This window comes from Coturnix japonica, chromosome 6 (assembly GCF_001577835.2).
Source record: "Coturnix japonica isolate 7356 chromosome 6, Coturnix japonica 2.1, whole genome shotgun sequence".
In the NCBI taxonomy this organism is placed as follows: Eukaryota; Metazoa; Chordata; class Aves; order Galliformes; family Phasianidae; genus Coturnix; species Coturnix japonica.
The window spans coordinates 5,811,479-5,835,448 of NC_029521.1; the positions used below are offsets into that span (position 1 = coordinate 5,811,479).

The 23,970-nt window shown below is 47.6% G+C and overlaps 2 protein-coding genes across 5 annotated transcripts; one reads left to right on the top strand and one right to left on the bottom strand.

Annotated features, from left to right (window-relative positions):
- The first annotated feature begins 174 nt into the window (after positions 1–174).
- PAPSS2 (3'-phosphoadenosine 5'-phosphosulfate synthase 2) lies at positions 175–15,510 on the top strand. Of its 3 annotated transcripts, none has more exons than XM_015866150.2 (13): positions 175–772; positions 7,828–7,933; positions 8,976–9,211; positions 9,858–9,996; positions 10,262–10,380; positions 10,496–10,609; positions 11,037–11,148; positions 11,581–11,601; positions 12,349–12,554; positions 12,720–12,855; positions 13,655–13,923; positions 14,017–14,246; positions 14,473–15,510. In XM_015866150.2, exons 1-13 carry the CDS (start codon positions 752–754, stop codon positions 14,612–14,614), a joined length of 1,851 nt encoding a protein of 616 aa, XP_015721636.1. In that variant the 5' UTR covers positions 175–751; the 3' UTR covers positions 14,615–15,510. The 3 variants fall into 3 exon arrangements, with proteins under 3 accessions (XP_015721636.1, XP_015721635.1, XP_015721637.1); XM_015866149.2 differs by lacking the exon at positions 175–772 and adding an exon at positions 1,436–2,327; XM_015866151.2 differs by lacking the exons at positions 175–772; positions 11,581–11,601 and adding an exon at positions 1,437–2,327.
- A 296-nt stretch (positions 15,511–15,806) lies between these two features.
- Positions 15,807–23,513, bottom strand: ATAD1 (ATPase family AAA domain containing 1). Of its 2 annotated transcripts, none has more exons than XM_015866166.2 (11): positions 23,380–23,513; positions 22,815–23,002; positions 22,207–22,382; positions 21,993–22,091; positions 21,587–21,707; positions 20,757–20,957; positions 20,252–20,358; positions 18,454–18,543; positions 18,157–18,207; positions 17,247–17,383; positions 15,807–16,971 (listed from the first exon to the last, which is right to left on the bottom strand). In XM_015866166.2, exons 3-11 carry the CDS (start codon positions 22,366–22,368, stop codon positions 16,851–16,853), a joined length of 1,089 nt encoding a protein of 362 aa, XP_015721652.1. In that variant the 5' UTR covers positions 22,369–22,382; positions 22,815–23,002; positions 23,380–23,513; the 3' UTR covers positions 15,807–16,850. The 2 variants fall into 2 exon arrangements, with proteins under 2 accessions (XP_015721652.1, XP_015721653.1); XM_015866167.2 differs by lacking the exon at positions 23,380–23,513 and adding an exon at positions 23,342–23,359 and having other exon boundaries at positions 16,619–16,971.
- Positions 23,514–23,970: the final 457 nt, after the last annotated feature.

Sequence of the window (23,970 nt, forward strand, 5' to 3'; positions counted from 1 at the left end):
GCTTCCTTTCATCTTTCCAGCTTCATTCCTTCACCCCCAAGTCATCCCTGCTCCTCTGTCCTCACACTGGGCCCCACTCCTCCATCTGAGGGTTGTGCATCCCCAGGGTATGTGGAAGAATCCGAGCCATCACATGCAGAATTATATATCCACTGTGAGCGTTTCTTCTTGTACCACTGGCTTTCAGGTCATCCCAATGGTGCTGTGTGGTTTCCCTCCGCTGGGTCAGTGCCTGTCCTCTGGTTTGGCAAAGTCCTGGGCTCTGAGCTTTTTATAACAGTGGAAAGTTCCATGGGTTAGTCGTGGATTTTCTGAACAGGCGTGGTATTCACCCGATGGGTTTTGCACAGGAGTCCACTGCCTTCTTAGCATTTCCAGAGTGAACTGGGCCAGCACTGAGGGATCAATGCAGAGACTTTTGGCGGTCCCGTTATCCTTCAGAGTGATCCTGTAGCTGCTGGTCTGTGTGCAGTCCCAGTCCTTCCCTTTGCTGTCCCCCTCCCTGAACGCACCTCGCAGCGCAGTGCCGGGCTGAGGCGTTCCCTTGTGCCGCCCGCTCCTCGCCGGGCACGGCCCGGGACCGCTCCTCCTCCGTCCCCCGCCACGTCGGTGGCTGCAGCGGGAGGAGGAGACGGAGGAGGGCTCAGGTCGAGAGGGGCCGGCCCGGGGCCGAGCTACGTGTCGCTGGAGCCCTTATATCCCGCCGCTGCCCGCCGGGCCCTGCCCTGCCCCTTGCTGCCCGCCCGGCACCATGTTCGGCAGCCAGCAGACGGTAGGGCCGCGCTCCGCCGCGGGGCCGCTCCCTCGGGGCTCCCGGAGCCGCTGAGACGACGGCCCCGCTCGGCTTTCGGTTGTGGGGACTGGGAGAGGGGTCGGTTTACGGGCCGTAGCCCCGGGCATCGCGGCGTTCTCGTGGCCGGCTGCAGCGCGCTCCGAGCCGCCCCTCCGCTCCCCCCGCCCCGGGCAGGAGAACGATCTTCATCAGCCGGGCCGGTCTTTGTACCCTGCTGTCAGAGGGATGCTGGGCTGCCGCCTGACAGCTGTGGGCGGAACGCTGCGCACCCAGCCTGCAGAACGGGGCTCGCCCATCCCGGGGCTTTGCCATGGGTCCCTGTCAGCGATGCGGGCGGACGGGGTGGTGTCGGTGGGCTCACACCGCGGGTCCGGAGGTTCCGCTGCCAAAGGGAGAAGCGAGCGGCTGCGGGCACGGCTCGGGGTTGGAGCGAGCGCCGTGTCACCTGGCTGGCTGAGCCCCTGTCAGCACAGTCCTTCTTTTTCTCCTTCCTTAGCCTGCTTCTTTCCGTCCTCCTTTCCTGTTAAAATCCCCGTTGCTACCACTTCTTGATGGTGTGGGTGATGCGTTCATCTTCCTCCTGCAGGAGCTGAGGCTTTTCAGGTACGCTCCGGGGTGAGAATGGATTCTTGCAGTTTAATTCACTGCACTACATCAGAAATGGGTTTGGTAGGTGACACTGCCTAGAAATGCACAGTGGTGCAGCTACAAGGTGAGCTGACACGACACAACTGCACTCCCCGTTTCCTACACTGAGTGCCCATAAGCCTGCTGCTTATAACATGTATTCACCCTGCACGGTGCATGGACTTAGAGGTTATATTCACCTAGCAGCCATTTGTTAATGTGAGCTTACACTAAGATGCAAAGAAAGAAAGACCTCATTGCCAGGGGGCAGTGCTTATTCCCGACCCCTCTCGCAGGTGACTTTAGGAGAGAAAGAACAATCTTTAATGGCGACCTTAACACTCCTTATATAAGCCTCCTGTGTGCCCATATGGTGAAATCTTACTCTCAGGAGTAAACGTGCCTTCAAGTAATTGCAGTGAGTAACGTGGAGCTGTGGAACAGCCCTTATTTATTACACAGTGCAGCATTCATGGCTCAGTAGCTCTTTGAGTCCCGACGAAAGAGCAGCTTGTTCTCCCTACACCTGCGGCACTGCAGGTATTTCCTCTGCTTGGTTCCCCTCTGCGCAGAGCAGTGTTCTTACAGCAAGCAGAAGGACACAGGCAATGCAGTGTAACCCAGGAGGCAGGCCCAGCCCACTGTGTCCTTAGGGACCATCTGCTTGCCAGGGCAACCGGCTGCACATCTCACTCCTTCAACAAAACACCAGTGTGTGGAAAGCACAGCTCAAAATTCCTTGTGGATCCGAGGTGTTTGGTAAGAGTGCAGGAGACTTGGCTGAACACAGCTGGGAGCATCACCAAAGCAGTGCTGGGCATAGAGCAGGCGCCCAGGTTTCTCCTTGGATATCCTTACAGATGCTATGGGCAGAATGAAAGCCAATAGCGAAACCTCCTTCTTTGGGGTAAGTGCTGCAAGATTAGATGACAGCAATGAGGAAATATGAAGAAAGGGTCATTTTTTGTCCCTAAGAACTGATTTCAGTGCAGCCACAGGGCAGAGTTCAGCTGGACTTGCGGTATCACAAGCCGTGCAGTAATGTTTGTACAGCTTTATCGTTCTGGTTGGGAACCAATGTGAAATAAGCAAAAAGAGGTTGTAAAAATCTTTTTTGTCTGCTTTTTTTTTTTTTTTTAATCCTGCCTTAAATATAAAGAAATGGACTGAGGGATCTTCATATTCTTCTAAGGGTGTTTATATTGAGAGCAGCTGTGCGGAGCTCGTTGAGCAGATGCTGATGTGCACCCATCAGGACTGGGCTGACAGCTGTGATGTGCTTTCTGAAACACGCTCGTTGCACTATGATAGTGAACAATGACCATTTGCTTGTTGCATGCTCAGGTTGCCTGATACACTTTGCAGTGTTTTATGTCACTTATTTGATTTCTCTTGTCTTTGAAGTTCAAGGAGATGCCATGAGACCATCACAGTATGTTGTTGTTTCAACTTTTGTTGCTTCTTACAGCTCTCTCTCTGTTTCTAAATCCTTTGCTGTTAAATGTTCTCTTCTTGGTCTGTTTTCTCGCCCTGCTGTTTCACTAACTGGTGCTGTTTTGCAGGGCTGCCAGCATAGCAGCCACTAGCTGTGAAGCACTCTCTGTCCTATGAAAGCAGCACTGTTCGTTTGGGGGAATTTCATTCAAGAAAGGCCAGAAAAAGTTGCAGGCTCCCAAATCTGAATGGCTCTTTCTTTCCACGGGAGGTTGTTGAATCACCCAGGGGATGGGGAACAAAGTGATCAGTGTGGTCCAGCCCCAGGAGCTGCTTTTCTGCAGGGCGAGTGGTCCCTGCCTGAACGGCCCCACAGGGTTCGTCATTTTCCTTCCCATAGGGACAAGTGGCTTATTTGTTCTCCTGCTGCCTGAGCCCTGGCTCAATAGCATCCTGCCTCATCTGTTCTTCAGGCAGCACCAGTGAAGTCATGGAGAAGCTGGCAGCCAGTTACAGCCTGTGCCAAAACCCATCGTTCAGACATAGGTTTTCAGCTGTGTGCATCTTGGGCAGCTCCTGCAAGAGATTTCAGGCCATCCAGGGAACGGTTTTGAAGACCCCGAGCTATCCAAGCATGTGCACTGCAGCTGCGAGTTAGATTTAGGTCACAAGGATTTTGTTTTTCCTCGGGATTTTTAAGAGAATATTGGCATACTTGCATTTTTTGTACTGGGCTGATGTTGATCCTGGAGGGTATTTTTAAGTAGCCTTTAAAAATGAAAAGACGTTTTCTATCTGAAATCTGGTCTTTTAGATAAACTTGCAGCTGTACGTGCCCACAAAAGATAAGGGGTTTAGGGCCCGTGTTAATACTTCTCTAATGATATCTTCTGCCTTGAACTTGGACTTTGATTGCAGTGCTCGTACACTTTGGTACTTTAAAAGCCCTTTCAGAGTGATGTTTGTCACGTGATGCGGATTATTAGTTATTACTTTACTGTTAGTGTGAGTGTGGTGACTAACAATTAATCTCAGCTTTAGCTCTGAATCACAGCTGTGGGAAGTGAGAAATAGCTCCTTAATGGCCTGGCAGCTTAGTCAGTTTGAAGTGAAAATTTACTCAGGGTGCATCATTAGCAGGAGGAGGGAGGCAAAAAGAAGGAGGGCCAAAGAAACTCTGGATATCATGAAACGGGACATTGGTGATGGGTGGACTGGATGGTCTTGTAGGTCTTTTCCAACCTTGGTGATTCTGTAGAATGCCAGGACATTAGGGTTTGCCCATCGGGATAGTTTTGCTGCCATTTGTGCAGCCTCCCATCCTGATTTGTTTGCTTATAGCTTGGCAGAGCTACAGCTGTTGGTGTTGAGAGTCTTATCAGCTGAGCCAGTGCCAAAGCATGATGGCCTGTTTGGAGAGCAGAGCTTGGGAGGGAAGGCAACCAAGAGACAAACTTGATTTGAAGGGAGGTGAACATGGCATGGGGGGGACAGTATTGCACCCAAGGGAACGGCATGGGGCTGTGCCAAGGGAGGCAGGCAGGGCAGGAAGCCTTGATCCCAGAACCTCCAACCTGGGGAACACAGTTATGAAGCCTGGATCGTGCAGTTGGTGGTGTAGGTGGCATGGCAAATGGTGTCCCGGTGAATGCAAGCTCCCATCTGTGACCTGAGGTACCAGATGGTGCCTTGCAGCCTCGCAGTGCTTCATAGGCCTAATAGTCCTTGATTCTTTCCTTCAGTTTATCTATTGATTTTTTCAAGCCAAATGAACTCTTGGCCAGTCTGGCATCGGGTTCCATTGAACCGTGTCCTGTGTTGCAGTCCTGTCTGACTGTCCCAAACTATTTGCACTTTGCAAATGTTAGGTTTTGAAACAGAAAATGCCACTCTGAAGTCAAGGACGTGCAGACTGGGTGACACCAGACTGAGGACTGGGCCCCAAATGAGGTGGGGATGGGTAGTGTTGGAGGTGACACCGAGCCCCAAGCAGCCCAGACTCATGTCTGGGAACAGAGCCTTTGTTGTGGAGAAAGTCATAATCCTCATGTGTTTTATGTAATTTTGCACATCCAGGAGTGGTGGCAGGTGCTGCTAAAGTGGTGGGAATGCTCAGGCCTCTTTCAGCCGCAGCCCCATTGCTCTGGGGGCAAGTGGCCTTGGGTCCTCAGCTTTTATCTTTTCAGCCCATTGTCTCAGTATTCTGTAGAGGAATGGTGCAAGAGGACTGGTTCTTTCACGGCAATAAGTGTTTTAAAGCTCGGTGAAACTTGACGTGCCTGCAGATGTTGCAGCTCCCACTGCTTAGGAACTTACTGAAGCTTCTCAGAAGTCACGGGACTCCTTTCCTGCAGGAATACAGCTGCTGTCTGTGGCAGCAGGGCTGAACTCTGATGGGCTGAGCTCAGCCTGTGCTGGTTGGGAATTGCAGGAACCATCATTATTTGATGTGTGAATCCTGACTGTTACCTACCCTGTGGCTTCAGAGAGAGAGCTTTAATGCCCAGCCCACTGCTTTGAAATTATATTGTCATGAAATCAGAGCATGATTGCGAGGTGACAGGCCTGTATTGAGCCAGATGTGTTGTTTAAGATTGTATAAAACCTGATTGTGTCCACCTCAAATGCACAGATGTACCAGAAGAAGAGTGTTTTAGCAGCATTCAGAATTAGGCTCTTCCTAAGAGCTCAGAAATTCCTATGTGTTAAGAGCACTTTGGCTAGGCTTGCCTTGAAAACTATGTGTGTTAGCAAAGTTTGGCATTTCAAACATCTGCCTGCAAGCTGAAAGCCTGCTTGTTTCAGGTAGCTGGAGCTCTCTGCTGGGCCTCTGACCATCTCTGTGCTACGTTCCTGGCAGGGACAAGATGCTGTCGCAGCAGTGCCAGCACAAGCAAGCAGCAAAAGCAGAGCTTGCTAAGGGCCACGCGTGGTCTGCTTGGGTCTGTGAGAGCACTGAAGAGCCTGCTCTGGTGGTTGGTGACCCTGCTCATGGCAGGGGGGTTGAATCTTTGAGGTCCTTTACAATCCAGGCCACTCTGCAACTCTATGAAGAAGGATGGGAACCCAGTTTGGCAGCCTGCCTGGTGTGAGTGAATGCTGGCACCCCCAGCAGGATATTTAGTGACCCAGTGCTGTGTTACTCAACTAAACCTTATTATTTTGTAACATCCTTATGACTGCCTGAAGCCAGTGCTCCATCCTCCAAGTCCAGCTGTGGCAGTGGGGTCCTGGCATGTGAAGCAAGCAGAAATTTCCAGGGTAATGCTGGCTCTCTGGGGGGTTTTTCCTGGGAAAGAATAGAGGCAGTTTTGAAACACTTATTGCCAGAGCCCCTTTTCAGCAAGTTACGCTGATGTTTGGGAAAAGTCAGTAGTTTTTAGGTTGCAGGAATTAAGTCAGGACTTCAGAAACTCTGAGGTTTCTCCATCTTCTTTGATTCTGATTGTGAAGGTGAACCAGCAACAAGCAAAACTCTCCTTTTCATGTTCTTCCTCCTTTGGTATATGGTGGCTTTTCTTTTCTGCAGCAAAGGACTCTCGCACAGAAGGGTTTTCCCCTGTGGTGGTGATGGACTCTTGTTGTCAGTGCACCCATCCTCAGGGGCAGCCATGGGAATTGCCCTGGAAGAAGAGATTTTCTACTTAAGTAAGAGACCCAGAAACACAGCTTGTATGCATTGAGTTCTGCTCATAGGACACAACCATTTTTTCCTTTCAGTGAGATGGCAGAACATAGGAGAGGCTTTTAAAACTTAGATCTGTCCCTGTAGGCTTAAGAGTGTTTGATTTCAGGTGGTGTGCTGTGCAGCTGATGGCAAAGACTGGGGTTAGTGTGAGTCCTGCTGTTTCAGAAGTGTAACACTGGGGATGTCTTGCCTCTTTAGCAGTGAAATTGTTCATAACATAGGAGCAAAATAGGAGGGATCTGGTTCCAGCAGGTAGGAGCGTTCTGGGGTTAGAATCACACACTGGCTTGGGCTGGAAGGGACCTTGAAACCCACCCATTTCCAACCCCTGCTGTCAGCAGGAATGCCACCCACATCTGGAATTGCTGCTGGGTCACTTTCCCAAGCTCCAGAAGATGCCACTGTGAACAAAAAAACCTGCTCCAAGATGGGCACGGTGCAGATTTGCAGCAGCGTCTGCTTTAAAGATAATAACCTCATGATGTCAGCCAGGTAGGAACGCGTTAGCACAGACGTTATCGTAGTCCCTGTCGTGCTGGCTGGATTGATGCCTTGCAGAACCACATTGCAAGGACATCAGCGTGCTGCCGGGGTTCCTGCTTACACAGGCAGCAAAGGGGTGTAGAAAGGATATTTTGAGTGTGGGGCTTTCATTTCTCTGTGCTGAAAACCTCCGTTGCCTGCAAAACACCAGCTCTCCAGTGAGTCCTTCTGCCTTTGCTAAATCGGGCTAAAATGTTAATGACTCAGAAAGCAGAGGAAAAACAGGCTATTCTGCAAATACGTTTAAAGTAGAACTTTGTCTCCCATGTCTTTTTCTTTTCGTTCTTTTTCTTTTTAAATCTTGTCAAAAAACCCTTCTCTGACACATAAAATCTGATCCCTTCCCCGCTGTGACTTCAGATGGAGAAATATTTACATAGCGTGACACAAACTGTGGGAAAGCCCAGCCCTGCACCAAAGACTTGAGGGGGATGAACCTGCATCAAGCAGAATATGGCTAGGGGAGAAAATAGTTCTGTGTTTGGAGTCCTGCTGGGACTTTTCCTTTCCCATAACTGACACCAAAGGCAAATATTATTCTCACTGTTAGGTCAGTTTTCTACCCATTTTACCATGTTGGTCGTAGCATTTTCCTGTACAGCAAAGTTCTCAGCACTTGCTGCAATGGCTTATACTGATTTTCAATGAATATACTTGTCTTTTCTGTCCCGGCTGAGATTTTCTGTTACATGGAGTGCAGCAGGGTAACAGAAGCATTTTGTTTCGCTCTGTTTTCCTTTAGGGATCAACCAATGTGGTTTACCAAGCCCATCACGTCAGCAGGAGTAAGCGAGGACAAGTTGTCGGTACCAGGGGTGGATTCCGTGGCTGCACAGTTTGGCTAACAGGTATTTTCACCCACATCACTGCACACACAAGAGCTGCATGGACAGATGAGGAGGATGGCTGCCCCTCAATAGGGCTTTTATAACTTTTGTAGCTGTTTCTGGGGCATCCATTTACTGGCTCCCTTGACTGAACACGTAGAAAGCCCTACACATTGCTCTTGGTGTTCCAAGGTGAGGAACCCTTGGCTTAAACTCACCCAGCCCCTGGCAGCAAAACGCACCCAAGATTGTCCAGAACAGCACTCGGAGATTTTCATCCTGGCTCAATGGAAAGTTCATGGGGGCATGTAGGTTTCCTGTGTTTCAGTGAGTAGCAGAACAAGTTGGTCTTGCCTGAAAAGGAAATGCAGACAGCGAATCGTGCCAAAAGTGATTTCTTGCACAGCATTTCATGCACCTTCTGATCTGCTGCCTTTCTCTTCTGCTTTGAAAAACAAACTCGAGATCTGGGGCCCAGGGAGCATTTATTTTCTCCTCACTGACATTTACACAACTCCCTTTTTTGATACTCGTCCAGGTGTTTCTCTGCTTGTTAAGTATTGCTTTTCTCTTTGACTGACAGAAGATGTTGCAAGATGTGAGTGGAAGGGTTTGTAAAGCCATTCTGACTCACCACATCCATGTGTTTGCTGAACACTGGAATAAAGAACATCTCTGTTTTGTTCTCCTCTTTGATCTTGGAAAGGAGGCCCGCACCTGATCTGTTTCAACATCATTTCTGAAGCCAAAACGTCCTATCCGAGGCAATTCCCTTCTTTATAGTATCAATTAAGTACCCTGTATGTGAAAAGTTCGAACTTCTTTGACTGATGATTATTCTTTAAAGTATACAGTGGTGTCCTATCTTCCTGCCCGTTGACTTCTAAGAGACTACGTGGGAGGACATTACATGGACTGTATAGATTAGATGCGTGAGTGGACAAAGCTGGGTTGGGATGCATCCACCTCACTTCGGACTGATGACTTGCTGCTGGTGCCCCCCAGCCATCCTGTTCCTGAGCCTCACTTTCAAACCAGGACCTCACTTTGCTCTTCCCAACAGGCCTTTCTGGAGCCGGTAAGACAACCATTGGCTTTGCTCTGGAAGAGTACTTGGTCTCTCATGGCATCCCCTGCTATTCCCTGGACGGCGATAATGTTCGGCATGGCTTGAATAAAAACCTGGGCTTCTCAGCTGGAGACCGCGAGGAGAATATCCGCCGCATCGCAGAGGTGGCCAGGCTGTTTGCTGACGCCGGGCTTGTCTGCATAACTAGCTTCATTTCTCCTTTCTCAAAGGTAAGCTGTGTGCATCATATTCCGTTCTTGGCTGAGCTGCTTTGATCTCATGAACACTCCTGGGAAAGATGAGTTCGTGTAGAGGACCTTCTGTATGTGCCACCAGATGCTCCCGTGTCTTCTTTTCTATTCTGTGCACAAGACTAAACACCATCAGTAGTTTTCTGGAGTGCCGTTTGACAATGATTTTGCCTTTAATTGCATTCAGAATTGGTTAAAAGCTCGGTGACATTTGAAATCTCATTGTGTAGGCTCCTACTGTTCACCTTGTAGGGAGAGGAAGCATAAAATCAATAGCCTGTCATAGTGCCATCAATATTCTATTTGAAGAGGTTATTGTATTTTTGTGCTTCCTGAGAATACCAAATGTCTGACAGTATCAAGCCAACACAAACAGTTGCTTCTTTAACACAGAGCGGATAATTAATCACATCCTAATTTTGTCTGTCCTTCTTAATGGAGAGGTCTTCTAAAGTAGCTTCAAAGGGGGTAACGGGAATAAAAGCCCTTATTAAAATAGGTTTTAATGGAATAAATCTATACCAGAAAGTGATTTACCTCTGTCAAACTTCAGGAAACATCAGGGCATAGGAAGGTGCTTATTGCAATGCAGCACGAACCATTTCCCCCCCCTTTCTTCTCTCAGGACCGTCAGAATGCACGGAAAATTCACGAGGCTGCTGGGTTGCCTTTCTTTGAAATCTTTGTGGATGCTCCTCTAAATATTTGTGAAAGCAGAGATGTGAAGGGCCTGTACAAAAAGGCAAGAGCCGGAGAGATCAAAGGTATGGAAGAATGAGCTCTTAGTTTGCCTTTTGCTTTCCAAAGCTTTGGATAGTTAATCTTCGCAGCTCTGCACATAGAAAATCTCCAGGTCGGTTCATAAAGGCTCTTTGTGGCACACAGGGGTATCCTGTTTCCTTAATCTCACTGTCACAAGTGTCACAGTGCTGAGTATGACTGAATGCTCGTTGGTTGTTTGTGTAGCGTGGACTCTAGGGCATGGAGTATTATATTAAATATGTTTGGTTTGGGTTTAATTGTCAATAGGATTCACGGGGATTGACTCAGACTATGAGAAGCCCGAATCTCCTGAACTGGTGCTGAAGACAAACATTGCCTCAGTGTCGGAATGCATCCAGCAGGTCGTGGAGCTCCTGCAAACACAAGTAGGTCACTCATTTTTACCACCACCACGTCAGTTTGGAAATCTGACTTCACATTCTGGGTTCTTGGTGTGCATTTACAAACCAACATTACCATTGCTCTCTCTCTATCTTTCAGAACATTGTGCCCTGCGCTTCAGTTAAAGACGTTTTGGAGCTATTTGTACCCCAGGATAAACTTGATGCTGCCCGAGCTGAAGCAAACGCGCTGCCATCCGTGGAGATCACAAAGGTATGGCCTTATCAGAACGCTGTGCTATAACTCAGTCCTTTTGCTGTTTGAAGGGCTGAAGCTTCATTCAGTGCCTTGTTCATACAATAGTAGAATGGTTAGGGTTGGAAAGGGTCTTAAATCCCATCCAGTTCTGACCGCTGCCATGAGCTGATACACCTCCCACTAGATCAGGCTGCTCAGGGCCCCTTCCAGCCTGGCCTTGAGCACCTCCATGGACAAGGCATAAGTCACCACCTGTCCCAGAGCCTCGCTGCTGTCTGAGTACAGAATTTCGTGTGATCTAAGTCATCACACCAACACACAGCACCACATTTTCCCCTTTAGGAACATCCTTTATTTAATGCAGTGAGACTGCTTTCCCAGCAGAAGAGAAGGAAAAGCAGAATGACTTGGTGACACAGAGCCATCTGGGTTTGTTTTGTAGCTGGATCTGCAGTGGGTACAAGTGCTGAGCGAAGGCTGGGCCACGCCACTGAAGGGCTTCATGCGCGAGGCAGAGTACCTGCAGGTCATCCATTTCGGCACGCTGCTGAACGGTATGGGCCCACCTTCCTGTTCACTCTGTATGTATGTCTACAACATACGTGTGTGTGACTCATACCGTGCTTTGTTCTCCTGGGGTAAATAAAGATGCGAACCTCAAATCAGGGGAGGCTGAATTTCAAGCGGGAGCAGGGGGCAGCTGCTCCTTGGAAATGAGGCCAGAATCTGATTTTGCTTTGTTTTTTTTTCTTATTTTCATATCCTTTATGAAGGATATTACCTTACTCTAAAATAAATCAGATTTAGCTAGTAATTAGCTTTAATTAGCCAGGGGTCTTTTTGTCTCCGGAAGAGGCAAATATATTCAGGCAGTGCAGGTCAGTTCCTGAGTCTGAGTCAGGTTTTCGCTGAGTTGCTTTGATTCTGCAGACTGTAACGGGTGCTTGTGAGTGTTAATTATCTTAATTATGTTTGTGTTCTCCCAGGAAAGAATCCCTCTATAGCTGGTATGTATATAACCATCCTTAGGTTATATGGAAATCACTACAATTAGAGTTTCTGCTATTGAAATGATGAAGTCTGGACACAAGCACGTCTTGTTTATGATTCAGCTGGTTACCCTGCATCCTACTGACCGGTCCTCACAAATATCCCACTCCTTTTGTAATCATTTACCTCCACTGGAGTGATTTTTATGAGCATCTTGCATTTGGAAGTGTAGCATGGAGATCCTCAGCTTGCGGGTTTCATAATCCAGCTGACTTTATTGACTGATCACTGGTTAGTTATATATAAAATAGATGTAATATGTATATCAATATTTAAATAATAACATATTTAATAAGATTATTCAATTGACTTCATAGATTTGATTGGTTCATATGCAACAATAGTTATGGGTACCCAATTACTCATCAAGGTGCTTGAAAATTGCTGCCTGCCAAATGAACGATGCCTGGTCATGAATTAAAGCAAATGGAAACATTTAAAAAAGATTAAGCAAAAAAAAGTCAAAATCCTCCAATTAAGAGTCTCAGATCCAATGTGATTTCTGTCAGATCCAAGTGAATCAGTGATTGATGATCTGTTTGTGAATGGCAACCCATGAAAGGGACTGATCTCAGTGCGCTAATGCTGGCGGGTCCAAGTGCACCCCAGCCTCTCCCACCAACCCTCTGTAGTCCATCCCAAGTGCCAAGAGGATGCTGCTTTAGCTCTTTGGAGAACACTGGCATCCACCCTTCTCTTTGCAGACGGTGTCGTCAACCTGAGCATCCCTATTGTGCTCCCAGTCTCAACGGAGGACAAGCAGCGGCTGGAGGGCTGCACGGCACTGGCGCTCAGCTACGCGGGTCGCAGGGTGGCCATCCTCAGGGACCCTGAGTACTTTGAGCACAGGAAGGAGGAGCGCTGTGCCCGCGTCTGGGGCACCACCTGTGCCAAGCACCCGCACGTCAAGGTGGGTCGGTCCCATCCCTGCTGCTGGAAACCTGGGCAGGGTCAGAGGTGTGCACAGGGTTTCCATGTTGTTAGCCCTTCAGGCCTAGCTCCTCTTGGAGGGTCATCACTTCTCGAGCATGCAGGAGGACTGAATGCTCAAGCATTACATTCATGTCATTCACAGATGGTGATGGAGAGTGGAGACTGGCTGGTGGGGGGAGACCTCGTCGTGCTGGAAAAGATCCGTTGGAATGATGGCCTGGACCAGTACCGCTTGACACCGCTCCAGCTCAAGCAGAAGTTCAGAGAAATGAATGCTGGTGAGTGCAGGGGGGGGCTGCCTAAGGGCGTAGGCTGAGAGGTAGGAAGTGTTGTGCACCCTGAGGTCAATTGCTTCCTTGTCAATTCCTGTTTCTGAGCACCAGAGGGGTCTGTGTGGACAGCCCTGGCCAAGGAGCATCTCTGCAGAGTGCAGCTGTACGTGGAGCAGCCAAACCTGGGAGCTCTGTTCTGTAGCTCTGGCATTATAATTCGAGCCATAAATCTTCTGTTATACTTGACAGCTCAGGCTCTTCCTCATCTCTGCCACCCCAGACACAGCCTTTGTAGTGTTCCTGCAGGATCAGTGCATTAGGGCTAATTAGGTTTCATGTGCTAAATATGATGTTAACTACTTGTACCCTCTCCTGCCACACTGTGCAGCAGTATCACAGCATCCCAGCAGCAGATCCCAGCCCCCTACACACTTGTTTCATTGCTGTGTTCAGAGGGGAAGAGGGTATTGCCTTTGTGAAGGTGACATTGTGAGGTTGCGGAGGTGACAGTTCACTTAAGGAGCCAGGAAACTCCTCAAGGATTTGGATTTGTGTCCAGTGCCAAACAGAAACGAGGCAGAATTGCTGATCGGACTAAAATGAGCCCCAAAGGAAGGATGTGCAATGAAAATAAATGTGACAGAGCAATCGAGAACTTGCCTATTTAAGGTCTGTTTCATGTGAAGATAGGACAGCGGATCTGCGCCTGTCTCCTGACTGTGTCAAAACGTACAGAGCATTTAAAAGAGGCAGAGCAGAGTGAAGCTGAGCGCAGGCCTGTGACCCTCTCACTTTCCTGTTTCAGATGCTGTTTTTGCATTCCAGCTGCGCAACCCCGTGCACAATGGGCATGCCCTGCTCATGCAGGACACACGGCGCCAGCTCCTGCAGAGGGGCTACAAAAACCCCGTGCTGCTCCTGCACCCCCTGGGCGGGTGGACCAAGGATGACGACGTCCCGCTGGAGTGGCGGATGAAGCAGCACGCGGCGGTGCTCGAGGAGCACGTCCTGGACCCCAAATCCACGATTGTTGCCATCTTCCCTTCTCCCATGCTCTACGCCGGTCCCACGGAGGTAAGGGAGCTGTTGGATGCTGCTGCACGCAAGGTCTGGCTGGGCAGGAGCTCCCTGCTGTTGTGCTCAGCGCTCCCTGCCTCTCCTTCCCAGGTGCAGTGGCACTGCCGGGCTCGCATGATCGCAGGCGCCAATTTCTACATCGTGGGGCGTGATCCTGCGGGCATGCCTCACCCTGAGACCAAGAAGGACCTGTATGAGCCCACGCAGGGAGGGAAGGTGCTCAGCATGGCGCCGGGCCTGACGTCAGTGGAGATCATCCCGTTCCGTGTAGCGGCTTACAACAAAGTGAAGCGAGCTATGGATTTTTATGATCCAAAAAGGTAATGTGAGCACCGCGGTCTTCTTTTCTTTAGCCTACACAGCTGTGGGGAGGCATTTCACCACAGCTCGTTTGGAGAATGCATCTCCCTCAGGAGACAGTGCTGCTGCTGATAGGAACCTCAGCACAGGATGTTGCTGGTGGAGAGGTGGCACTAGGAGCTTGCAGCTGCTTTGGGACAGCTCGGGCTGCTTGGCTGACCTCACCTATTCTCTGTTTTGCTGTAGACACGATGACTTTGACTTCATCTCAGGAACGCGCATGAGGAAGCTCGCTCGCGAAGGGGAAAACCCACCCGATGGCTTCATGGCCCCCAAGGCTTGGAAAGTGCTGACTGAGTACTACCAGTCTCTGGAAAAAAAGAATTAACTCTGCTTCTCCTCCTAGGAATACTTGTATTAAGAGTGAGCGATGATTGATTGATTCCCTATGATAGAGATCAGCTACATGGCATTTTCACTATTCTGACTTGTGGGACTTTCCTGCCCGGATCAGAGTAGTTTTTAATAATCAGAAATACTTTGAACTGACTGAGTCCTCCTCCCCTCAGAGCTGGAGGAGGAGGGCAGCCGGCCCTTTGCTTCCAGGCTGGTGCAGCTCCAGGATGCCTGCTGCAGTGTTGGATGGGGCCAGCTGGCTCGTTTGGTGCTGCTGGAGACACTGGGGCTGATCTGTGCACCTGCATGGAGCAGAAGCAATGAAGTGTCCTGCCTTTACTCCTTGCCCAGTGCTGCCCCAAGAGAAGGGAGCAAGGAGTGGTTGCTGCTGGCCCTCAGTGCTCGGATCCATTTGCTGCTCTTGAGGTCGTGCCTTAGACAACGTTTGCTAACAGTGAGACTTTCTAGTGCCTTTTTATGAACAGCACACAAGCACCAGTGCCTTCCACACTCACACAGGCCCTCTGGCAGGGACCTGGTAGATAAAAGCAAGATGCCAATGTTTAATTGCAACGTTGGCCATTTTGACGCAGCAGTTAAAGCTGTTGTCTCTCATCCCAAAAGAATCAAGCAATGCAAGACAATGTGTTTAATCCAGACGGTCACAGCAAAAGGCGATTGTTGTATTGTTCTTTTTAAAATAGCATCATATGCCAATTACCTCTGATTAAAATCATGTGGACTAGGGTTTTTTTTAGTGTATTTATTAAAGACATGAGACTAGAATTTGTACCTCAGCGGATGCATCTCCTGATCTAATATATTCTGACCTTGATACTCTGAGACACTCACTTTTAGTACAAATAAATATTTATATGTGTAAAGCAATGCCTGCATTGTGATTGTTGGCTTATGTAGGTGGATGAGGCCTGGAGGAGTCCTTGGAGAAGCGAGAATGGTTGAGCTGCAGGAACAACTATCCCTTGGGGCAGGTCACCCCACATGCCACACCCCTCCATCTTGTAAATCCACAGGATGCATTACAGGCACCTTGTAAAGGCACACTCCGAAGAAGGAAGTAATGTAGCTGCCCTTGGGTCGGACCATTGTGATGATGCACAATTATTAAGAGAGAATTCAACAAGTGAGAACCTCCCAACAATAACTTCACCAAAACGCTTTGTCACTTTCCGTTTCAACCCTTTGCCTTTATCACTACGTAGCGTTACATGAATTGACCGAACCGTTACCAACACGTACAGCAGAACATGGCCAAAGAATATTTATAAACCTGAAACTGCCTCCTCGTTGTCTTCGGTTTCGCATGGCGGAGCAGGTGGCAGAGCAAAGCAGCACAGAGCAGCTCCCCTCACCATGGCACAGTGGTTCAGTGCAGCAGCGCCTCTTCCAGACATGAAATAGCAGTGGGCCGCCATGGTGACATGTAACTCATCAGAAGGACCTCTACACGGTGGGGCTTAAGGAAAGAGCAATTAAAGAGCAATTAAGCAGACTCTTAATTAAATCACATTGATGGGGAAAAATAACAATAAGAACAGCATTAAAATGCCTCCAAAAGCATAATTCATACAAAAGAAAAAAGTATTCCAACATTTTGTACAGTAGTTTCTAACTTTACTCAATGGCACCAGGTTTCAAGTGATGATGTGAAAAAAAACACACCAGTAACATTTCCAATTTGCCCTCAAAGTTATTCTACAAGCAGAATTTCTACCTGCTGCTTGAAGGAAGAAGTGAGCGTGAGCTGAGTATCAATGGATCTATACATCTTCTGATTTGGCTTCAGTCAAGAAGTAGAAAAGATTTTCCATACTCAAGTTATCTACATATTATGTCTACGTATAAAAAAAGAAGTGTGGCTATATACATGTAATACATACACACAGCCCAGCAGCAGTCGGCCGCTGCCCTCACACCACACGAGAACCTGCTTTAAGGCTACACAGTGCATCCAGAAGGGACGAGACACAAGCAGTTGCTCTTGGTCTGAGCTGTAATTGTTCCACTTCGTGATCTATTGTTACATCTCTAGTTGTGCATAACAAGAATTCCAATAACTTAGCATTTGCTGTATAAAAACAATGCCAGAAACAGAACTCCCCCTTTCCAAGGAGTATCCCCACTCCCAGCCCCTTATGTTGCTTTCGTTAACTGATTACAGAATACAAATCACATCACATCAGAAACAGCAAGCGCGCCCCTTAGCCTTAATCTATAATGACGTGCATCAGGTCATCGTGAAGCGTGGCCTTCTTTGATTTCCTCATCTTCTCAATTGCCCTGTGGAGATCCTGCTGTTGCACGGGCCGGATTTCATCTTCATCGTGGCTTCAGGATAAAGAGAGAAAATCAAAGAGAGTCATTGGGGTGATGTGTGGCACCGAGTCAAACAAAGAGAAGTAATCTCTGAGAGCAGCAGCTCTGACTCTGACCCAGCATTACCCTTAGATTGTGTCCCTGTCTGTGCAATTGGTCTAACTGCAAGCATGGGAGATAGTCAGAGGAACATCACAGAGCACAGCTCCACGTGTACAAGAGCATATGTAGCACCAAAAGCCTTCCCAAGTGCTGCTTAGCTATTGTAACAGAATAAAGGCACGTACTTCTCTTCTTCGCAGGCAGAATTAACGTATTCCCTGACACAGAGGAGAGCCGCGTCCCGGCACATTTCTTTCAGATCACTTCCTGAGAATCCATCAGTCTCTTTGGCGACTTGGAGGAGATCTACGTGCCTGTCCACCTGTCCAGGAACAAGAGAAAAGAGCATGGAAACCCTGCAGACATTACTTTGTAATCAATGGTTCTATATCCAGATGGAGGCTGGTAACAAGGAGTGATCCCCAGGAGTCTGTCTTGGGACTGGTGTTCTTTAACATCGTTATCAGTGACATAGATAATGGGATTGAGTGCACCCTCAGCAAGTTTGCTGATAACATGGAGTTGTGGTGTGGATACGGCAGCAGGAAGGGAAGCCATCCAGAAGGACTTTGATCAACTCGAAAGGTGGGACCTTGTGAAACTAATGAGGTTCAACAAAGCAAAGTGCAACATTTTGCATTTGGTTTCAGGAGAATCCCAGGTATGTATAATGACTGGGAAAAGGATTCCTTATGAATAGCCCTGTAAAGAAGAACTTCCCTTCCAGGTGCTTGGTCTACATTATGCTCTTTCAAGGCCACATTCAGAGGCTGTTTGAGGATTCCCTTCAATGCCATAAGAGCAAGGTGCTTGAACTCACAGGCCCAGAAGTCCAGGCAAAGGATCTGCATACAAAAGCAAGGTGGCCTGTTATTTTCCTCACTGGCTCTCACTTAAACCAAGAGGGAACTCTACTGCTTCAGTCTGACACCACACTTGAGAGTACAAAAGATTCCTAGGTTATAATCAGGAATACTCTGGTAGATCATTGCTACCTTATCTCAAGAAAACCAATTACAAAATATTTGCAACAATCTGCATGTGCTCACAACAACAGTATTATAGTGAATTAACCATGAAGAGGAGTCTACTTACATTTTCATTTTTCAGAATTAGCTTCAAGATGGCTTCTCTTTGTTTCAGAGCCTTAAACAAGAGATTAAAGTTATTGGAAAACAAAAATAAACAATATCCACATCAGTCTTGCACTAAGTGGGATTTTGGTTCAATTTCAGTGATAAAATCTGATTCCTAATGGGAGACGTGAAACACAGCAAAGCTGCAATACTCCAGCTCTACCTCTTTGAAAACAATCAACAAGATACGTGCTTTTTGTGGCTGATAAAGCATCTGCCTGTTGCTAGTCCCCAGGCAAAAGTGGGCAGGACTTACAGGTTGGTTGATATGGAAGCGGGTCGGCATCCTTCTCATGATTGCAGAGTCAAGGTCCTGAGGACGGTTGGTGGCTCCCATCACAATGACCTGCATACACAACACAACAGCTTATCCTGATACCTGACTTTAAAAGCATTATCACACTGCAATTTCAGAACAAGAAAACGTGACTCTTCCACACTTTATCAAGAACAGTAGATGTGTATAAGCCAAGTTCCACACAAGGAGAGTATTTACCTCGTTTGACTGGATGGCAGTTGTTAGTTTAAGGACAAATTTACTTCCCACTGACATCAATCTTGTATTCTCATTTGTTATTTTAAGTTATGTACATTGTAAATACTCAGTCACAACAGTGAAAAATGTCCGGAAAATAAATTTCCTATCAATAGAGCTTCCTGACACACTCCAGCTCCTTTGTCTGGGGTCACTGTTCTGCAACGAGCCCTGGCACCTCCTGCATCAGAGCCGCCCTGCCACCTAGAGGCTTCATTATATGGTGGCAAACTGCTACGCAGAAAAAGCCAAAAGGCTCGTTTTCAGCTGGGGCTCAGGCAGTCTGAACCACAGCTCTGTCTAAGCAGGGTTGTGCATGCAAATTCTGTGGGCCTGCCTGTGTGCTGATACAAGAGGCATCACTGCAGCCCTGCTGTGCTTCCTGAGGGTCTGTCAGGTCCCAGCACTACACTCAAGGTAGTTTTCCCTCTGCACCAGGGCTAGGAGCCTTCACACAACTGGCTTTGTCAAACGCAGGCTCCTCCAAGCACAAATGCAGCAACCAGGGCTCGCAGCTTTGAGCAGAGTAGCCCTGTTTCCCAGGTACTGAGCATTCAGATCCTGTCAGACTCAAGATGACAGCAGGTTCAGGCCAAAGCTGAAGATGCTTTTCAGCTGCAATCAGCAAAGGAACAAGCAGTGCTCATTACGGTGCTTTTACAATATCCTTCTAACACTGGCAATGTTTTGTACAGTAATAAAAGCCGAATTTAGTCCTCGTTCAAAGGAAATTTGTTTGACAAGAATCAGACAAGCAACCCAAACCTCCTAAGTAAACATTGGTATGGAACAAAAGAGCCCCATGAGCTCGCTGTCAGAAAAGAGATGATCCACATGTCAAAGCCGCTGCTTCAGGAACACTTCCCAAGCACGTCAAAGGGAGGAGCCCGAAATACTGGACCAAAAGAAAACACTCTTGCTAAAAAAGCTCATTGGAAACCTTTTTCCCCTGCTCGAAAGCAGAATATCTTCATAAAGATTATGGGAAGGGGGGATGGCACACAGGAACACAGGATGGAAACATGGCTCCGTTTAACAGGATTTATTTTGACAACAAAAGAATTTAGGGAACTTGATGCTGACTCAAAGATGAAGAACTTCACTCTAACACTTCTCTAAAGCTAATCTAACAAAATAACCTACCTGCAACTGAGGTGAATACTCACATTTTTAATACCTTTCCTGAAATCAAAGGTTCGGCTTCACCTGATGAAAATTTTATTGGCAACCTGTGTTTCCAACCAGTTCAAAATTCCCAGTTTTGGAGCCTGAGTTTTAAAGCTGCATTATTGAGACTTAAGGACACTTCTGAAAGTAGCAGCACTAAATTGAAAACAAAACAGTGTTCTGAAGAAGAAAAAAAATTCCTTTATAGAATTCATTTCATTCCCATAATTACATGGGCATTCATGAACAGGTAGAGAAATTCTTTTGGCAATTAATACATGCAACCTGTTACCCCTTCCCAAATGATCCACAGCAGGAATGGAAGAATCCCACTGCTTTTCTCTCTGCTTACCTGGCAGTTGTAATCGGTGTCCAGGCCGTCCCAAAGACTCATGAACTGAGCTTTCATCATAGCTGTCGCTTCGTGGTCAGAGCTCGAACGGCTTCGCAAGAAGGAATCTGTATTAAAGGATTCAGCAAAGTCGTAAGCTTACAATTGAAATTACACTGTCTGATTGGTCACGTTCTTATGTAGAGATGGAGTCATTAGAAAACCCCAAAGCACAAGAGAACAGCAAGTTGCAGGACTGGTGTGAAGCAGGCTACGCAGAGCTCTTATTTAGGAGCTGCCTAAAGAACTTCCACCAGGTAGGAAACTCTTCATTTCCTGCACTAACACAAACAGAAACACAATTTTTCCTGCTTTGCCAGGATTACTTTTCAGTACCATTTGTATGACTAAATCTCACGTCACTACCATTCTTCTTAGGGAAAAGCTGACAATAGATCAATATAACCATCAACATGAACCTGCAGTTCAATGATACGCCTCTATCACAAAGTGAACAGATTTTTACCTATTTCATCGATAAAAATGATGGATGGTTGGAGCTTTATAGCGAGGGAGAAGACGGCAGCAGCCAGTTTCTGAGACTCTCCGTACCATTTGTCAGTCAGCGTTGAAGGCTGGAGATTAATGAATCGACAACCCGCTTCCTTTGCTGTAGCTTTGGCGATCATGGTTTTACCACAGCCAGGAGGGCCGTAGAGAAGAACTCCTGCAAAAGTCATGGGTGTTAATGTCCTCTGGTTGCAATGCAGGAAACGTGCTTTGGCACAACAGACACGAGATTGTATTCCATCCAAATGTTGAGAGGAAGCCAAGTTGCACAGTGTATTCCATCATATCAAACACACTTAAGATATCCTTATTACAAGATCAAAACTAAGAGCACACAGACAAAATAGATATATCCATATACAGTGAAATTGAAAGACATTAGTCTGGAAGATGAGTGTTTTATTACCATGACTGTAAATGTTACATAAGACTAAAAATATCTTTATTTCTTATAAGCATGATGGTAGACCTTGTTGATAGCTTCAAGTTCACTAAGAAATCTTAGTACAGAGGGGTTTAGAAACAAAAAAGGAGCCCACAAACGTTTTAAACATATCATGCATAATTATATATGCATATCAGGCATAATTAATATGAAACATTCACTAGAATTTACTTTCATGGCAATAGAAGAGGGAAAACTGGAGAGTTTTCCCTGGCATCAGTCCTGTTATATGTTGGAGTTATCAGCCCACCTCCTCCTTCCTAAGTAATTCTAATGTGGTTTTGGTTGTTGTTATTGTCTTTTTAATACCACTACTGAAATTCATGACATATCCCTCTTACCTTTAGGTGGCTGTAAGAGCCTGGAGTTCTCAAACAAGTATTTCTTCTTGATGGGCAAGATGACAGTGTCTTTCAGATCTGTAATGACATCATCTAAGCCTGCAATATCATTCCAAGTTACCTGGTGTGGAAAAACAGTATTAGAAGTGATTTTAGTCCCCAGCAACAAAACATACTTAGAGATTTAAGTAGTGCTGGGCCTTAAACAAAAAACCAAACCAAACCAAAAACAAAAAACCCAAAGATTAAAAGTTCTTTTCCTAATGATGTCACCTTAGTTTTAAATTCCAGAATCAGTTTCTGTGTATTTCCAGAGACACATGCAAATAATGTCATCCAAAGAAAAAAGAACACCTTCCATGTCTGAAGTGCTTTAATAGGAATAAAATGGCAAACAATTTCTTACATGCATGCTTAGTGGGTCGACGAGATGTGCAGCAATACTCATTTCATACTCAGAAAGCTTGACATTCTTCACTCCAATTTGTTTCATCAGCTTTTCAGCCTAAGGAATAAAACACCAAGAAACTCAATTCAAAACTACTGTTTGAATATGTGAATTGGAGTCAGATCTTCCACAGCCACAAGCTCTCTTTAAGTATTTCAGTGGCTAATCCTACCTGTTTCTGAGCTTCCACTTTTTGCTTTCTGGTAGGGTCGATGGCATCAACCATCCATTTAATGGTGAAGTACGTTACAGCGCCAAATATTGTTAAGCGAAAGATCAATCCAACCACTTCGTTCCGGCTTAGGGGGCGTGAAAACGTTTCAGCGTGGACCATCCTGCCTCTCAATGCTAAATGCAAACAAAAGAGAGAGAGAAAAAGTTAGAGCTAAGAAAACACCTACTTTGTATTGAAACACCTTGTCAGACCTATTTCCACACTGATGTTGAGTGCTAAGTTCACAAAGCTACCAGGAAGTACCTCAAAAAAGGTAAAACGAAGCTGAGCTACGTAGGGCTGCAGGCAGTGACAGCGTGGTTTCACTTCTACTTTCAGTAAGCAGAGAACAAAGGGCAAGCATCAGATGGGGCCTAGCTGGACTGATGGCAAGAGAAACGGGTCCCAGCTTCAGCCTTAAGACATCGGCATTCCTTCTGGCCCTATAATACCTCCAAAGAAAGGCTGCCTCAGCGCCAGGTGCACATTGCCTTTAGGATTGAAACGTTATGTCTTGCGGACCTAAGAATGCTATGTCACGGGGATGTGATAACCACGATACTTACACGGAGAGCTCTGGGCCCTACGAGGAAGCTGAAGGGAAAGTCACCCGGATGCCAGGCACAAGAGAGATCCGCAGCTTGCATTAATCCCCCTGGGACACAGCTCCCAAGGGAAGGGCCGACTACTGCCAGCCCCGAAGACAGAAAGTACAACACCTCCAAGTCAGGGCAACGGAGAGGCAAAAATCTCCCTAAAACACAGAAAAAAAGCCCTAAAAATCGCTCTCCTCCGGCCTTCATCCACCTCCCACACAGCGGCGGGGTTCTGAGCTCGCCACAAGGGCAGCCCCACCTCCATCCGCCCCAGCTGACCTCCAGGGCACAGCTCAGCCCCACACCCCCCTTCCCCCCTTCATTCATCCCCATGTTGGCGGCCCGTTGTCACACACGGCCGAGCGCGGTGCCACGCGTGGCTCCCGTTCACCGACGGACGCCCCGAGGCCGCCCCGGGGCAGCGCGCTGGGCCCGGCCGCGCCGTCAAGGCCGCGCCGCCCTCCGTGCCCCCACACAGCCCCCAGAGCACCGAGTACCGGCCGCACGGCCGCGATCCGGGCACACACACACTTACCCCGGGGCAGCGCCGAGCCACGCGCAGCCGCAGCGGGTCGAAGGAGGCGGCGGCGGCGCGGCCCGGTGCGGCAGGAGCCCAATGCACCATCCGGCCGGCAGCCGCCGCCCTGAAACAAGGTTCCGGCCCAGCCTCGGCTACTCACAGCGCTGGGACTGAGCGGCAGGCCGGGCTGCGGGTCACACGGCGGTACAGTGTGAGATAAAGGAAATAATAATAGATAAAGATGGTGGAAAATTCCCCCCCTGTAGTGGGTCTGTGTAGTGCTGATACATGGGCACAATGCAGTGAGCCGGGTGGGATATACCCCACATACCCCATATATGTCATCATAGCAGTGATGTATGGAGCTCTCAGCATTAAATCAAAGTGTATATGCCTATATATGTAATACACACATATGTAAGGGGGTAAAACTCTATATGTAATACACACATATGTAAGGGGGTAAATCTATATATGTAATACACACACATGTAAGGGGGTAAAACGCTGTGAGTAGGAGCTATTCAAGGCCCACGCTGGTACAACGTGTGGATACAAAGCAGATACAGATATATTCAGATATATTTATCATGGGATTTTAGGATG

Coding starts and splice junctions, on each gene's coding strand:
- PAPSS2 (XM_015866149.2), top strand. CDS start 2,286: ATGGGCAGAATGAAAGCCAATAGCGAAACCTCCTTCTTTGGG. Junction 11,149..11,580: donor TTTCGGCACGCTGCTGAACG/GTATGGGCCCAC, acceptor GTGTTCTCCCAG/GAAAGAATCCCTCTATAGCT. Junction 12,856..13,654: donor GTTCAGAGAAATGAATGCTG/GTGAGTGCAGGG, acceptor TTCCTGTTTCAG/ATGCTGTTTTTGCATTCCAG.
- ATAD1 (XM_015866166.2), bottom strand. CDS start 22,368: ATGGTCCACGCTGAAACGTTTTCACGCCCCCTAAGCCGGAACGAAGTG. Junction 20,359..20,756: donor CATTTTTATCGATGAAATAG/GTAAAAATCTGT, acceptor CCTTTAATACAG/ATTCCTTCTTGCGAAGCCGT. Junction 16,972..17,246: donor TCTGCCTGCGAAGAAGAGAA/GTACGTGCCTTT, acceptor TTTATCCTGAAG/CCACGATGAAGATGAAATCC.